Source organism: Copadichromis virginalis, linkage group LG3 (assembly GCF_057382275.1).
Source record: "Copadichromis virginalis isolate Kocher_CV1m ecotype Utaka linkage group LG3, C_Virginalis_male_GT1.1, whole genome shotgun sequence".
Lineage (NCBI taxonomy): Eukaryota > Metazoa > Chordata > Actinopteri > Cichliformes > Cichlidae > Copadichromis > Copadichromis virginalis.
In genome coordinates, this window is record NC_140620.1 from 9725262 (window position 1) to 9743355 (window position 18094).

General features: G+C 43.6%; 1 protein-coding gene across 1 annotated transcript; it reads left to right on the forward strand.

The window, feature by feature from the left end:
- The first annotated feature begins 9459 nt into the window (after window positions 1–9459).
- Window positions 9460–11416, forward strand: LOC146712650 (E3 ubiquitin-protein ligase TRIM21-like). Its single transcript, XM_085452132.1, has one exon. The coding sequence runs from the start codon at window positions 9464–9466 to the stop codon at window positions 11165–11167; it is 1704 nt and encodes a 567-aa protein (XP_085308258.1). The 5' UTR covers window positions 9460–9463; the 3' UTR covers window positions 11168–11416.
- The last annotated feature ends 6678 nt before the right edge of the window (window positions 11417–18094 follow it).

Genomic DNA, 18094 nt, shown 5'->3' on the forward strand with positions numbered 1-18094 from the left:
ATGACACCTTTTCAACATGAAACACTAAAATTAAATGTTTCCAGTTTTGGATCTGTTGATTCCCACTCTCTTTTAACTATTTTCCCACCATCTAAGTGCATCTAAGCACAGCTGGGATTGATCTTTATTTTCACTTCTCTTTAAATGTAACTTTTAATCATAAATATTATAGGATAGATTTAAATTCTAGTTACAAAACTGAAGAAAACAGCAAAAACAACAACAAAAAATCTACTGCCATTCACATGTAATACCTGTACAGCCCACCAGAGGGAGTGATACTCAAATCAAACACAGCAAAGGCTGATGGTGACCAGTGGGAGTTCATTCAGTAACAGAAAGGAACTGAGTGGGTAACACTTCATAATGGCCACTGTTATTTAACTGTGAAGTATAGGTGTTAATTTAACTTTACCATACTGCATGATACCATCTTTATTTATAAAGCCCTTTAAAATAAAACCAGGGTTCACAAATGCTGTACACGCCAGCAAAAAAATGTGTTTTAAGAAGAGTTTAAAACTCAGAAAGAGAAGAAGCCTGCCTAACGTGCAAGGGCAGATCGTTCCACAACTTTGGAGCTGCTACAGCCAAAGCAAATTAATGCTTACTAAGGGAGTGGGAAGGTGTATATGGCTGTTGCATCTCAGAGAGGTGGGGGCAGGCTATAAGAGATTTAAAAACAAATAGAGAACTTTAAGAAGGACCCTAAAATGTACAGGTAGTGTCATGGTCTCCGTGCCTGCCCGGCCGGCCCACAAGACTGCATGTGGTGTTTGGTTTTCTCTCTCTCTGCCTGGGCGGAGCTCACTGTGGGCTCCCGCCCTTGGCCCACACACCTGACAACAATCAGCTGTCATCACCTGGAGCACTATTTGAGGCTGGAACACAGATCCTCTCATTGCTGGATGATTGTACTACAGACGTTAGTGATTCTCCCAGCTCCTGTGAACCTGTGCTTGAGTATACCTGTGATTCGTGATTTGTGAGTGACTTCCCTTTCCTCTGCTACAGACTTTCCTCCCCGGACCTCCCTGTCGTGTGAGCATGTGTGGGTTTGGGCAAGAAGACGTGAGCGAGTGTGAGAGCGCTTCCCTGTGATTCCCTGGAGTTTGGATTTTCCCTTCACTGTATATATCGTGCACTGGTGCTGTAAATAAACTGTTTTTGGAGACTCTGCTCTTGAGTTCCTACTACCAGTTTGTGACAGGAAGCCAGTGAGTGAAATTAAAATGGGGGTAATGTGCTCAGACCTTTTTGTTCCAGTTAAAAGATGTGCTTCATAACCTGCAGACGCCTAACAGATGCATCACTAACCCCACTATAAAGTGCGTTACAATAATGGAGTCTAGAAAATTCCCACATGTGGGACTAATAAAGGTACATCTTACCTCATCTCTTATCTTAGATGTAACAAAGACATGGATTACTGTCTCAAAAAGCTGCTCTGATAAGATGGGCTTTATTTTTGCCAGTTGTCTCAAATGAAAAAAAGACAGATTTTACAACAGCTCTGACCTGGCTTTCAACTTCATCATCTGCCTCCATTTAAACTCCCAGGTTAGTGGTGATTGGTTTAACAAACTGCGCCAGCAAACCAGGATCCATAGTAGTGGTCTCAGAAGTGCCACCAAAAACCATCACTTCTGTTTTCTGCTCATTAAAATGTAAAAAGTTCAAAGGCACCCAGGCCCTTATTTCATCAAGACATCTGAGCAGAGGGTCTACTGAGAAACCATTTATCTTTTAAGTGGGAAACAAATCTGGGAGTCATCGGCAAAACAGTAGAAAGAAATCCCATGTTTCCTGAAAATATACTCGGGTGGTATCAGATATAAGGAGAAAAGAAGCGGGCCTAAAACTGAACCCTGTGGAACCCCACATTGAAAAGAAGCAGCAGAGGATACAAGCTCACCAAGTTTCACAGAGAAAATTTGGTCTGCCAATTAGGATCTGAACCACTGCAGTGCAGTACTCCTAACACCCACCACCTGCTCTAAACTGCACTAAAATCCTATGATCCACTGTATCAAAGGCAGCTGTTAAATCTAAAAGCACGATCATAACACAGTCATGTGATGCAGTTCCTAAAAAAAGTTCACAAGCCATCTATGTCCACTGTGAGCGACCATCTTTGAACAGAGGCGGTGGTTTACAACACCAACTATATGCCATCTATAATCCAGTTTTGAGATCCTTCCCAGACGCCTTAACGCCCACTCACACCCTGGGCCATCTGACCTCAGGAAATCACATGATATGGTGGCGTTAGGTTTCACAATGAACTCACCCAAAAACCTTGGCTGATTGTGACCCACACCCGTTTTCACGCCATTGTCCCTCTTGGGGGGACACTCCCACAGGGCTTAAATCTGGGATTTTCCACGGTTCGACCCTAGAACTGAAGAAGCTTCTCGGATGAAACGTCTTCAAGAAACAGCTGTGAGGACAGAGCAACTCCTTGGTAAATAATGCACTTGATGGTGACTTATGAAGGTCCTTGCAGTCCAGTTGATCTTGCGCACTTCCAGGATCCCTGTGTGAGGCACAGAGTCATAGGCTTTCTTGTAGTAAATGCAGGTGGTGCATATGTTGGTCAGTGTAGTTTTCCTTTGTGTGCCCCACTCACATATTAATCCTTATTCCTCTTTGTTGCTATGCCTAACAGGAACTTATATGAAGTACCGAGCTATTTGGGTGAGAACACTTGCTTCTTGGGATCCTTTGGCATCAGGGCTGTCTCCGGCCTCCACTACATAGCACTGAGACGGCACTTTTAAGGATTTTTAACGCTATTCTTTTAACTCTGGACTCTGGCAGCCCTGCTGCCCTTTTATTGTTGGACTTGTCAGCAGCTTTTGACACGGTCGACCATGACATCCTGTTATCACAGCTAGAATTTCATGCTGGCCTAAAAGGATCTGCCTTACAGTGGTTTCGGTCCTATCTGTCAGAAAGGTTTTTTTATGTCATGTTAAGGTTCAAAGATTGAGGAAGGATACAAGAGGTGATCGAAGAATAACCACACTGATCCGGCCGGGTGAAGTCAAACAATGATTTTAATTCACGCGTGGGAAGATCACTAGAAACAACAATTGATCTTCAACTTAATCAAAGCATAAACAGATATTTTATACCATCAGGGCTTAAATTTACTGACGCCCCTTCAACGTCACAGATACATTTTATACATACGTCAAATCAACACCACACTGACTTTTCACCCAATTTGAAAGAACATCATTTTCTATTTTCATGGCCGGGACTTCCTTTCTACCTTTCAGTTCCTCTTTCTTGCTGAGACAACAAGGAACGGTTCTTCTTTTTTCAGAGACACTTTCGCCGTTACAATCCAGACATGACTAACCTCTCTCCTCTAAATAAATCTAACTCATGTGTGTGTGTGTGTGTCACGACCTCACTCAGCCTCTATGTCACCTCTCGCACTTCTGACCTTTTACCAGACCAGAGGCTCACTGAGACTATGTGTATGTCTTCTACTAAATAAATGTTTTAACCAAGAACCTCTACTAAAAGTTTAATATAAAAATATGAAGCATATAAAAGATATTAAAAATAACCTGATATAAGTGTTTTGTAAGCATGTATTGCAATCCTTCTATGTTCTAGTTTTCCCTCAACATGGATCATCTGAACAGTCACGTCAGTGAAGCTTCAAACCTTTAAAGAACCTGAACATCAACTCAAATAAGCACAGATATGCAATATGTATAAAATAGTTATAACTGCTAACATCATCATAAACATCTTAAGGCCATCTTAAAGCTATCTGTTACATTGTTAAAGCAATGATCATACTGCAGATTATATTATGCTGGTAAAATACTTTTTGTTCATCCCCACAGTCAGTATGGGCCCCCACAACTCCAAAATAGCCCCTCTTAAATACGGTGTACCTCAAGGCTCTATTTTGGGTCCTGCCCTGTTCGTACTCTATTTGTTGCCATTGGGCTCCATCTTCTCGCGGTACAGCATTTCATTTCATTGTTTTGCTGATGATTTGCAGATTTATCTACCTTTAAAAGCAGGGTCAGACCATCCCCAGCTCTTATTATGCTGCCTTGATGATGTCAAACAGTGGTTGTCATTAAAGTTTTTTAAAGCTAAATGAAAATAAAACTGAGGTTGTCACTTTTGGCAACTTTAATCATATCGACAGCACTCTGGGCTACTTTCCTCGTATTGTAAAACACATGTAAAAAACCTCTGTGTCTATATTGATGGTTCTTTTAAATTGAATAAGCAGGTGAGTGCAGTAGTTCAGTCCTGCTTTTTTCAGTTAAGAACACTAGCCAAGGTAAAGCCATACCTTCCGGCTAATGTCTTTGAGCGTGTTATTCACCTTTTTCTTACTTGCAGATTGGACTACTGCAATTCATTGTATTATGGTCTAGATCAGGCCACCATCCATCATCTTCAGATGGTTCAAAATGCAGCTGCTCGCCTGCTAACTGGTACCAAACGGAGAGAGCATATAACCCCACTTTTAGCTTCTTTACACTGGCTTCCTGTCTCCTACAGGATCCAATTTAAACTTTTACTTTTTGTTTTTAAGTCACTTAACGCCCGAGCCCCTCCTTACCTGTCTGAGCTCCTCTGTGCTTATGCTCCAGGAAAAACCACGAGGTCTAGCTCAAAACTAATGCTGTCCATCCCACGGACTAACCTCAAATCCCGTGCTGATAGATCCTTCTCTGTGGCAGGTCCCAGACTTTGGAATAGTCTCCCCTTAAATATTAGATCTGCACAAATACTTGAGCAATTTAAATCTTTACTAAAGACACATTTCTATGCCCTGGCTTTTAACAAACTATGACCCAAGCATTTTGGTCTTATTTGAATTAGTTTAGTTATTGTTTTAATTCTTTTACTGTCCTTTTATTGTTTTTTATTGTTATTATTGTATTACATTGTTGCTTTTCAATACCATTTTTATATTGTTAAGCACTTTGTGTAGCATCGGCTGTTTGAAATGTGCTATATAAAGAAATTCGACCTTGACCTTGACCTTAAGGTAGGAGCCAAAAAGGGTGTAGTTTGTGTGTGTGAGCACCCGTGTGTACACCTGTAAGCATGGACGCGCCACTGTCCCAGAAAGAGCTGAGGAGAGTCCCAGATGAGGGCTCACTCAGCAGCCGCGGAGCAGAAGCCAGGAGGGGTTGCAGTGACGCGCCCGTGAGCTCCGCCGGCAGCCAGCTGTGCCTGAGTGACCGAGCCCCAGGCTGAGAGGCTGAGGGCACCCCACCCCCGAAGTGGCCCGAGCGAGCCCCAGGCTCCAGGCCCCGATAAGCGGCCACCAAGGAGTGAGCCGGTGTGTACCTGGACGCCCATCCCCAGACACAAAGAACCACCAACGCACCGATGTCTGAGGGCGTCTGCCACCAGATATGAACTTTTTTCAAGACAGTGAATCTTGAAACCAGAGAAAAAATAGAGAGTTTTAACTTGTTCCATTGGCAGATTTTTTTTCACTTATTTCAAGCTAAAATATTTATTGGAATTCAAATTTAGACAGAAATAAAGTGAATAATATTATTTTGCTGACGTCGACTGAGAAAATTGTCAGGCGGTGGAAGGAATACTTCGAGGACCTCCTTAATCCCACTGACACGTCTTCCGAGGAAGAAGCAGAGTCTGGGGATGAAGGGAATGACCCGCCAATTTCCGGGGGCGAGGTCACTGAGGCAGTTAAACAACTCCTTGGTGGCAGAGCCCCTGGTGTTGATGAGGTCCGCCCCGAGTTCCTGAAGGCTCTGGACGTTGTAGGGCTGTCCTGGTTGACACGCCTCTGCAATGTTGCGTGGAGATCAGGGGCAGTACCTGTGGACTGGCAGACCGGGGTGGTGGTCCCCATCTTTAAGAAGGGGGACCGGAGGGTGTGTTCCAACTACAGGGGGATCACACTCCTCAGCCTCCCTGGGAAAGTCTATGCCAGGGTGCTGGACAGGAGAGTTCGTCCGCTAGTCGAACCTCGGATACAGGAGGAACAATGCGGTTTTCGTCCTGGTCGCGGAACACTGGACCAGCTCTTTATCCTCTCCAGGATACTTGAGGGTGCATGGGAGTTTGCCCAACCAGTCTACATGTGTTTTGTGGACTTGGAGAAGGCATTCGACCGTGTCCCTCGGGGTGTCCTGTGGGAGGTGTTACGGGCATGTCCCACCGGGAGGAGGCCCCGGGGCAGACCCAGGACACGCTGGAGAGATTATATCCCTCGGCTGGCCTGGGAACACCTTGGTATTCCCCGGATAAGCTGGAGGAGGTGGCTGGGGAGAGGGAGGTCTGGGTCTCTTTGCTTAGGCTGCTGCCCCCGCGACCCGGCCTCGGATAAAGCGGATGAACATGGATGGATGGATGGATGGAATATTATTTTATTATCACATTGATGCAGCACATGGTTCAGTTAGCTTTGTATAAACACGTGTTAGAAATGTTCTTCAATCAGCTCTTTTTACTCTCATTTCACAGCCAGTACTTTTTACTTTTACTTGAGTAAAGAAGTTGAATTAGTACTTGGAGTATTTTTAACAGTAGTACTTCTACTTCAGTACAGACTGTGTGTACTTTTATCACCTGTGTCTGAGACCTCCTTCAGGGTCCACCTGAAGCTCTCAGTCTGCTGTGGAAAAAGGAAATCCAGGTGAGTTTCTCCTGATCACCTGAGGCCATCATTACTGTGTGAACCCACACACCACTCCTCACTCCTCGCACCCGCTGCACACAGTCACTGAGTACAGACCGGCTGATTCCTGTAAAGGGAGAGGCAAGAAGAGGCGGAGCAACAGCTGAAAAACAAGAAGCTCAACGTCATTTTGCAGAAGTGAAAGTGTGAGAGAGCAGCAGCAGAGCTGCAGTCGAGTCCTGTTTGTCTCTAAAAGAAGATTCACTGGAGTCCATCAGGTTCCTCTCAGCAACAGTGGTGAGTGCAGCTGATCACACTTCCTGCTTCTACACAAATCTTCACTCTGTTCACTTCATCAGGGTCTAGAGCGCCACCTCATTTCTCCATGGTGCCACTTAGGCTACGTCCACACTCGCCCGGATAGATTTGAAAACAGCGCTCCGCGTCCACACTGGTGTTTTCAGTCGTTTTCACAGAGTTGTGCGTCCACATTAAGACGGCTGAAAACGCTTACGTTCCAGTCCTGCGCATGCGTGAAACGCAAGACGATTCGACCGGTCTCATTTCTGTCTGCTGCTTATTCACTTTCCAGCTGTTTGAAACGTCGCAGCAGAGGTGGAGGAAAAGCACCGAGTTTTAAAATGGACTAACAATGAGGTGGAGTTGTTGCTGCGAGTAACACAAAAGTACAAAGTTGCAAAAGCGAGAGAGAAATAAAGAATTTGAAGAAAAGCTCTGTGGAGCATGTGCAGACTGATATTCATCTTTAATAGGACTGTCAAAACTGCTGCTGTATAATGCTCTCCACTATCTTTGTTTAATTGGTCACATGCCTGCATCACATGACTAACATGCATCATCGTTTTAGAAAGTCTCTGTTTTCACTGTTCACTGTGACACAAACGCACCGTCTCCAAATTATTTACTTTCCAGCTGTTTGAATCGTCGCAGCAGAGGTGAGCAGCCTGATAGGAGTGGATGTAGCTGTGGGTAATGAGAAAAGATGAAAAGAACGATTGATAACTTTTTCGTTAAGGCCGGTGCTCTGACACGGAGCCATCAACCTCTCAGTGTCTAACACTGGTCTGCAGACGGCATCAGATAATGAGCCACATTAGATGGACTCTGAGCCCACTGACAGTAAAAGGGTGAAGTGTAGACATTTGGAAGAGAGCGGCCTGACCAGTTTCTCTGACTATGATACTGTAAAGCTGACAACATGATGCATTTACTGTGGTGAGTGTGCAAAGACCATGGCAGGTGTTGTGCCGAGGTAGGGATCCCCAACAGGATCTGTTTCCCTGCGTCAGGAACATCGGCTGGGCAGGGAAAGCGGACCCAACGCACTCCGCCTCCATCACGACCAACTAGACGTGGAAGGAGTGATGTTTTAGTGACAACATGAAAGATGAGTGTGACCGTTCAGTTTGTGGGTTACAACAGAAAATGATACATTTATTGTTCTCGTGTGTTATCGGACGGGATCATTTTAACAAACCGAGGACATTTTCCTGATAATTATCTGTATCCTCCTGTAACTTTACTGTTTAAAGAGCTAAAACCTCCAACATTTCAGGATCAATAAGTCCTTATAAGACGTGTTTGTGAGCTAAAAATCAAGAATGTGGGATACTGTTTGTCTGTGTCAGCCAAACAACTTCACATCTTTGTAACGACTGTTAAAAAGATGTTCATCCTGTTGATCCTGTTCATCTGGACGCTGCACTGTACAGCAGACACGACGTTGTTCAGTTTGTGTTTCAGATGAACCAGTTTGTGTCTGAATGTGTTGCTGGGTCTCCACCAGTTACTCTGACAACTGAAGGTTCAAGATTTTTATTTTGACATTTGCACACAGGACCAACAGTCCATGCACAGTGGAATACTTGTGCAGAGCTTTCCAAGTCAAATCACACTTTAACAATATAAAGACAGAAAAAGCAGAAGGATAGAAATGAAGTCCGGAGTAGGGTAGTCGTACTATTTTCTATATACAAAGAAAAAGAAGAAAATGTACAGAGAGTGTGTAGTTCTCTACCTCTTATCGCACTCACAGTGTTGCACATTTGTTCCACAGATCTGTTTCACAAGTCTGTTGTGAGTGTATTGCCCGATGGTCAGTGAACCGATGATACATTCAAAGTGAGGTTAAGTAGTGCTGTGTTATTTTAAGTGTTCAGTGTGTTTTTGTTTGCCGTCAGTCTGACAGTTGTGGGGAAGAAGCTGTTGAAGAATCGTGTTCTGTGTGTGATGCTGCTGTCCGCTCTGTTGTGTCTGAGATTGTATGTGCAGCTTTGTATGTGCAGGTCCATGGATGCAAGTGTTGTTCCCATAATCCTCTCTGCAGACTTTCTGACTCTGCAGAGCCTTCCTCTCTGTCTGTGTAGTGTTTCCATACCAGACAGTGATGCCTGCGGTGAGGATGCTGTCTATCAGTCCTCTGCAGGCCTGGGTGAGAGGGTGGTGGTTCATGCCAGCTTTCCTGAGCAGCCGAATGAAATAAAGCCTTTGCTGGGCTTTTTCCACAGTTGCTGTAGTGTTGAGAGTCCAGCTCAGGTCTGATGTAACCTGCAGTCCCAGGAATCTGTGGCTGTTTGCCCTCTCCACCTCCGTCCCTTTGACGATAAGAGGCTGCAGGGGAGGGAGTTCTTCCAAAAGTGCAGTATTCATTCCTTGGTCCGTGTTGAGGATGAGGTGAAGAAGCTTCTGTGATGAAAAGAAACTTAAAGAAGTCCAGACGCTTTTCTCTCCAAGCTCCTCAGACTACTGACGCTTGTTTCTCTCTTTGTAAAATGAAATTTAAAGTGAATTTTGAATCAAATGTTTCTCTTCTTTCTCCCTCAGAGTGCAGACATGTCTGCTGCCAGCAATCTGCGATCTGAAGATCAGTTTCTGTGCTCCATCTGTCTGGATGTGTTCACTGATCCAGTCTCTACACCATGTGGACACAACTTCTGCAAAACCTGCATCAGTCAGCACTGGGACATGAATCAGAGCTGTCAGTGTCCCATGTGTAAAGAGACTTTCTACACTCGACCTCAGCTGAAGATCAACACCTTCATCTCTGAGATGGTTGCTCAGTTCAGACGTGAAGCTCAGCAGAAAGCCAGCAGCAGCAGCTCAGAGCAACAAGCTGCCAAACCAGGAGAAGTTCCCTGTGACGTCTGCACTGGAACCAGACTGAAGGCCCTGAAGTCCTGCCTGGTGTGTCAGACCTCCTACTGTCAGACTCACCTGGAGCCTCATCTGACACTGAAAGGTCTGAAAAGACATCAGCTGGTTGATGCTGTGGAGAACCTGGAAGGCAGGATGTGCACGAAGCACGATAACCTTCTGCAGCTGTTCTGTAAGACCGACCAGACGTGTGTCTGCGTGCTCTGCCCTGTTTTAGACCACAAGAACCACGAGTTTGTTCCTCTGAGAGAAGAATATGAAGGAAAGAAGGCAGAGCTGGAGAAGACAGAGGCTGAGATTCAGCAGATGATCCAGAAGAGACGACTGAAGATTCAGGAGATCACAGAGTCGGTGAAGATGAGTAAAGATGCTGCAGACAGACAGAAAGCAGAAGGTGTTCAGGTCCTCACGGCTCTGATGGAGTCTGTTGAGAGACGCCTGAAGGAGCTCATGAAGGAGATCGAAGACAAACAGGAAGCTACAGAGAAACAGGCTGAAGGTCTCATCAAAGATCTGGAACAGGAAATCTCTGAGCTGATGGAGAGAAGCTCTGAGGTGGAGCAGCTCTCACGCTCTGAAGACCACCTCCACCTCCTCCAAAGCTTCTCCTCCCTGAAAGCTGCTCCACCCAGCAAGGACTGGACAGAGGTCAGAGTTCATCCACCATCATATGAGGGGACTGTGGGGAGAGCTGTGGCTCAGCTGGAGGAGACAGTCTGGAAACCCATGAAGAAGAAGCTGTTTGAGGCTGAGCTGCAGAGGGTGCAGCAGCATGAGGTGGATGTGACTCTGGATCCTGATACAGCTCATCCTGCTCTCATCCTGTCTGATGATGGAAAACAAGTTTATGATAGTGATGTGAGGACGAAACTTCCAGACAACCCAGAGAGATTTTCTTACTATGCTATTGTTTTAGGAGAGCAGAGTTTCTCTTCAGGCAGATTTTACTTTGAGGTTCAGGTTAAAGGAAAGACTGCGTGGACTTTAGGAGTGGCCACAGAGTCGATCAACAGGAAGGGACAAATCACACTGAGTCCTCAGGATGGTTTCTGGACTGTGATGCTGAGAAATGGAAATAAGTACATAGCTTGTGCTAAGTATTCAGTCCCCCTCTGTCTCCATCCTGGTCCTGAGAAGGTGGGGGTGTTTGTGGATTATGAGGAGGGTCTGGTCTCCTTTTATGATGTAGGTGCTGCAGCTCTGATCTACTCCTTTACTGGCTGCTCCTTCACTCACAAACTCCACCCATACTTCGAACCCTGTTTGAATGATGGAGGTGAAAACTCTGCACCTCTGATCATCTGTCCTGTCAATCAAACTGATCAACGACTGATTTTATTGGATGAATGATTGATTTTTCTTGAAGGGAACAAATGAACACATTGAGTGTAAATCCTCTACAGTCTCCATGTTTCTATAGAATCTGATCATCAGGACTCTGATTCACACTTTGATTCTCATGGAGTTTGATTTGAACAGAAGAAAAGTTGAATCAGGAAATGTTCCCACTGATGGAGACTCGAGCTGAAGAGCAAATATCAGAGAACAAATGTCCAAAAGCTTCATTTCCAATAAAGTTTGTTCAATGCTTTGAGTGAATCCAGACTCATGTGTGGCTGTTATACGGAGCATCAGAGTCCAGCTGAGTTATGTTGGATACAAACTGCTTATTTTGGCTCTGTGAGGAGTTTTGTTCACTGAAAACTGATGAGACGGATAATATTCAAAGAACTCTGTAGAGATTCATGCATCCATGTTCTCCACCTGCAGGTGTGGAGGAGAAAGGTGGAGCACAGACTGCTGCATCCTTCCAGTCACATCATTTTGATGATTATATTTGCATGTTGTGATGATTTGGGTTAAAGACAAACAGAGTTGAACGGCTGCAGTCACAGCATGAAGACGATGCTGAAGCTGAGCTGTCAGTGAACATGTTTCACTGTGATTTGATTTGAAGAATAGAAAGTGTGTGTGGCTGCTGACAGCTGCAGTCTCTGCTAGTCTGCATAACACACACACAACTTTCCCCCTGAGGCAACGATGCAGCAACAACACAAAGAACAGCTGCAGACACACACACACACACACACACACAGTTAAAGAACACTTTACTGTTTAAGGCAGAATTCCTCAGTAACAATGATCTGAGGTCTCTACCAGTGTCTACTGTGGTTTTAGCTCAACATACTGAAACATGTTTTTCTTTCTGCCGTACAAACTATTTGATCACAACATCTACATGAAGGAACCTTTTAAAAACAAGCGCGTCCATGCTCACAGGTGTACACACGGGTGATCACACCCACAAACTACACCCTTTTTGGCTCCTACCTCAAAGCACACTGTGTTCTGTTGATCTTATGTGCTGCACAATAATGTTTAATATTTAGTATTTACTGTCATATTCCCATATATCATTGTGATGTTGTTTATTCTGTTACTCTTGTTCGCTTCTGCTTGTTTTCTTTTTTCTTTCTCAACAGGTGATCCAGGTGATCGATATATGCATTTTTTTTTCTTTTTTTTCCTGCCCATTCTGTTGGTTTTTGTTTTTTGCCCTTCTCCCCCGTCCCTCTTCTCAGCTGTTTCTCTTTCCCTCTTTCTTTCTCTCCTTCTTTCTCCAGTCAAGTCTGTCCCGTATACAGCAAGTGAAAATAAAATAAACAATAAAAGTTGAATCAAATGGACCATTATGGCAAGGCTGGGATGGTCAGTTTGGTAAAGTAAATCCGTTGGGCATCTTTCTTTGCCTTTAGACAACAATTCTGATGCAAAAGAGCCAAACGGGACAGGCAAAAAAAAAAAAAAAAAAATTAACTCTTAACCTGATTTAAACGTTTAATTTCTCATTAACTCAGACTTTTAATTTATTTCCTTGTTTAATGTATTATTTCTTTATCCTTGTTTAAGTTTTGCCGATCCTTTCTGTGTAACCTGTTTAATCTGACCTTTGACCTTTTAATTTTAACTTAACAGTACTCTTGTTTTGACCTTTGAACTCTTTATTCCTTATAACCAAAAAAACCCTTTTATCTGATATTTTCACCTTATTGATTGATTATATATATCTATTATGAAAGAAATCTCCGTCCCGGATCATCCGTGGATCGGGTTTCCTCCTGAGGCGTGGGCACCGATAAGCAGAGTTCTGTATAAGATTCAAAATTATTCAAAGTAACACTCAGGTATGCCGTTCAGCGGGGTTAGTTACGACGTCGGGAGCAGTTAGGAGAACAAAATGATACAGAGACTGTTCAGGTTGCTTTCCCAAAATCAACTCAAAGTTTATTCTCTGTGCAGCAGTTTTTTATAGGCAGACAACAAGTTTCAGTTCAGACCCTGCCCACTGGGTGGGGTGGCGTCCTTCTGACAGTTGGAATCCTTTGTTCAGACACAAAAACCAGATGGTCTTTACATAAACATCTTCTGCAAGGGAGTGATAGGCAAAAGAGTGATTTGTTGGTGTTTTCCCTCCAACCTTAGCATCTACTTTCACACCATAAATCTTGAGTTGACAAGGCAAGAGAAAATAATGGTTAACATAAAGAGCCTTGTTAAGTCACAGAATCTTCAGTCTAATATCATCATACACCAGTTAAAAAAGAGGTTCTCAGTTCAAACCGGTACAGACCAAATAAGGAAACGTCCTCCTGCCCTCTGAGCAAAGAAGTATCCTTTGTGTAGATTATCAGTTCAGCTACAATTTATGGTCATCCCAGCAAAAATACACTCCTAGACATAGAATACAGAGTTCTTTCATTAGTGAATTCTGAAACGAACCACCTGGCCTTTAACAAGCTCTTTTTCTAAGAGATAAAGAAGGGAGGATGGGAGTAAGGAGGTGATCTCTGTGGTATGTTCCTGCTCGGGAGCAGGCTTACTTTATGTAAACAGGATTAGATCGCAGCCACTCAGGTATGTCCGCTTCATGTATACGAAAGCAACGGTGAAATATACTCACTCAAATGAGCAATCCTATTTATCCATATTGTATATTCTGTATCTATATATGTGTATATGTGGTGTATTTATGCTTATATCCTTACTCTCATTCCCCTTAATGTATCTGTAACATGCAACTTCTTTCGGTGCTTTGCTACTGGAAACTGAATTTCCTGGAGGAACCCACCCGAGGGATTAATAAAGTTTCATCTAATCTAATCTAATCTAATCTAATCTACTTGGGTTTTCTTCCTGTAGCCCTCATGTTTACTCAAGGTTTAGTTCTGTCTTCATGCTGATTTTCTTGTTCAGTCGTGTCTCATGTTGCAGTTTGTCAATCCTGTCCCTGTGCTCTGTTTTCCCTCTCTTCAGTATCAAGTCTGTGCCTCATGTGTTTCCTGTTTTATTTTGATAGTCCCTGTCCTGTGTGCAGTGTGCTTGGTTTTGCTTCCCTTCTGTCATTAGGCCTGATTTGTCCCAGATGTGTTACCACCTATTCCCCATCTTCTCGTAGTCCTGCTTGTGTATTTAAGCCCTGTGTTTCTCTGTTAGTTGTTGTGTTGTACCCTCACTGTACTGTGTTTTGTTTTCTATGTGCTTCTGGTAATGTTCTGGTTCACTCTTTCCTGGTTTGATTTTCTACTTTCCCGGGTTTCTAGTTTGGGCTTAAGTTTTGAGTTTCTAGTTTTGTTTTCTTCTATTTCTATTCGAGTGTTCTCCAGCAATAAAGCTGCCACTTTAGTTAATCATTCTGTCTCTGGGTCCTGCGTAGTGATGGTGAGATGAAGCCTCATGATGAACTGAAGCTTTCCATCCAATTGGTCGACTCATGGTTCGAAGCATTGTGATGATTCATTTGTTCTACTACTCAATTCAAGTGAAGCGGGCTCTTTGATTATAATGATGTGTAAACCTTATGTACATCTGGATAATGACACAAACTAGTGTTTGGTGCTTCACTTTTTAATAAACTAAAAGACAGAAATCAGATTATAGGATGTGTAGTGTTGTTTATTTATATTTTGGTGTTTATCATTTGTGATATTTATTACTGTGTGCATACTTTATTAGGAGAGACAAAATTAAGAAAAAAATCTCTTCCTTGCTGGTTCCATCGAAGAAGAAATGCACAAGTAACTATGTAGCACGTACGTAATCCAATTCCACAACACGGTGTGGAATGTGGGGAATCAGCTGTTTTCCTGCCCATGTTATTTCGAATCTGGCGCGAACCGGTGAACCAGTCCCTGAATCAGTTACGTGGTACGGACTGCCCGCAAGGCCTCGAACGTCACTGCATACGTAATCAAAGCAAGCCTCGATACGCGCTTCAGAAAGACGCCCCCGCGATTACCCGACGCACGATTCGAAGCTTCGACACACAGGACACATCACTAGTCCTGCGTTTGGGTCCTACATCCTGCCTGCCACCTCAACACCTTTAATTTTACAGCTTCTTAGTTATTATAAACTGCTGCAACTCATAATGTTTTCTAAGATAGTAAAACCAGATTTAAACCGACTACTTCTACAAAGATGGAGCTACAGTGATGATATACATTTATAGTTTGGACTTGGACACATACAGTCTGTTTTTCCTTATAACTACATGTGAGTTCAATTAACATTTTGTAGGAAAAGGGAATTTGTTTTTTAAAAGGATTATAGATTCGGAGCTGAATTACCCAACGGAACATCTCATTCACTGACGTTTGCTGGAGAAGCTGCTCTGCCTCTTTGTGATGGAGCAGCAGCGTGACATACTGAAGACTGTTAACGGGGAAGTGCTGAAGCTGAAGGCGTCTCTCTGCTGCTCAGACTGACGTTCAGTCGTCATCCAGACAACATGAAGACTGCACCGGTCTCTCTGCTCCTCGGTGAGTCAAACACTAAAATCATCGATTTATTTATCACAGCTCCAACAAACAATATGGCAGGAAAACAACCTTTCAGCAGTTACAAGCTCGCAGCTACTGACTTTAAAGTTCATGTAAAAATTCTGAAAAGTTTCGTCAAGGCGAGAGGAACAGTTCATTCTCCTTCTTATGTCTTTCAGGTTTCATTGGATTGGTGGCTGTGAAGTTGGGCAGGAACCAAGAAGTGATGTTAATATTGAATAATGGAGCTCACAGTTTTAACTGAAATGTATGAAGAGTGATAGAAAATGGTTTCAAACATGCATGATGAAAGTTTTTCGGTTTAAATCGATCTCATCATCACTGCAAACCTCTCAGAGGTTCAGACTCTCAGCAGTTTAACCTGGAATCCTGCAGGAAAGTCACCATATAGTCTGGACTAAGTCAGCGATTAAACCTTCTGCCCAGCTAAGTGTCAGTAACATGAAGACCAAAAGAACAAAAGAGACTTGACCTCTTTTCATCAAACATCTCTTCAGTCAGGAAACCACAGCCTCTGACTGCATGAAGCACAGGGTCCTCTGACTGCGTCCCCTCTTTTATCTAGTCTTCACTTCCTCTATTCACAGCCAATTTTCCATTAAGAGGACTGAGTGTATTCAAACAACCACAGACGGTTTTGACTGTTAAAGTTCCCATTCCCATTGACATGATGACCTTTAAACAGCAGCAGTGTGGGAGTGAAACAGGCCGCAAATCTGAAAATGAAAACTGTGCTTTTGAAGGGTGGCTTCTTAGTCCCACACTTTCTTCTCTGCACATGAATGAAAGCTCATCCATGCACAGTTCCTTCTCCATGGTTTACAATGCTGTGCACTGTGATGTTTACCGTTGATTGCCATCTGATCAAAAAATGTATAGAAAACAGGAAAAGACAGGCTAACCTGCGTTGCTGTCTCGGTGGTATTTTATAACTTCCTGTTCCTGTTACAGTGCACGGTGGTGTTTGTGTAGTTTAATCTGCGTGGCTCACAGATCTGGCAAAAATACAGACCTTCCATAATTAAGTAGAAGTACAAATACTACTGTTCAAAAATACTCCAGTAAAAGATGAAGTACTGATTCAACTTATTAACTCAAGTAAAAGTAAAAAAAAGTACAGACTAGGAAATGTACTCAAAGTAAGAACGTACAAAGTAGTAGCAGTAAAACCCTGGCTGATTGTGACCCACACCCATTACCACACCTTGGCTCATGTGATTAGGTAGAGGATCATCAGGGGGTCCATTGTCCCTCTCAGGGGGAAACTCCCACAGAGCTTAAATGTGGGTCTCTTCACCGTTTGATCCTAGAACTGAAGAAGCTTCTCAGATGAGAGGTGAAACGTCTTCAAGCAACTTAAAGAAGTCCAGACGCTTTTCTTTCCAAGCTCCTTAGGTTGTGGCAGATACTTCAGGAGATTAAAAAGTTTCCTGAGAGAAAAAAAACAACAACAAAAAAAAAAACTGTGCAGCCTCAGTCTTTCTTTAAATGACCTCTGACCTCCTGTTGCAGGTGTGTGTGTGCTGCTGCTGTCTGCACTGACTGTTTGTGCAGGTGAGTAGATGAAGTGCACCATGGTCCAGGACAAACACTGAGTGTAAACACTGATAGAAACTGTCCGTCTGTCCTCCAGTCTCTCTGAGCGTCAGTCCAAACCTTCAGCAGTTCTTCACAGCAGCCTCAGTGTCTCTGACATGTGACGGTCAGCTGGGCTCTGATGGATGGACGGTGAAGAGGGACACAGGAAGTGGGACTGAGTCATGTGGAGCAGGTGGGCGGGGCTTCGGGAGGTTAACTGGTTCATCCTGTTTGCTTGATAAGCAAAGCGAGCCAATCAGTGGAGTTTACTGGTGTGAAGGTGAAGCTGGAGAGAAGAGTGAAGAAGTCAACATCACTGTATCAGGTAATGAAGTCGTTCATTTCATCAGACTAACAGCAGACTGTTATACCACCTCTACATCACTCTGTGGGTCTTTTCCTCAGATAAAGAAGTGATTTTGGAGATCCCTGCACTTCCTGTGAGGACAGGAAGTGATGTCACGCTACGCTGTAAAAAGAAAATTGGTGGCACAGCTGCAGCTTATTTCTACTTTAATGGACGTCCTGTTGGACCTAAATCAGAGAAAAACATCACCATTAACGTGCAGCAGTCTGATGAAGGTCTCTACTGGTGTTCTACTGATGAGTTTGGATCATCTCCTCAGAGCTTTCTGAGGGTCAGAGGTCAGAACACTGACATCACTTCCTGTTTAAAGCAAACCTGCTGAGCTTATAATAAATTCAATGACCCAGTTTTATCATCTCTCCTGCAGATGTCTATGACACCACCACCATTTCACCAAGTGCCACCAAACCACCACCAACAACAACTACCAATCTCAATTCCCCTCCTTCTACATCGTCCTCCTCCATCATCTCACCTGTAGCTACTCTGGGT

Bases quoted from the DNA above. Each gene is read 5' to 3' on its own strand.
- LOC146712650 (XM_085452132.1), top strand. From the start codon at position 9,464: ATGTTTCTCTTCTTTCTCCCTCAGAGTGCAGACATGTCTGCTGCCAGC.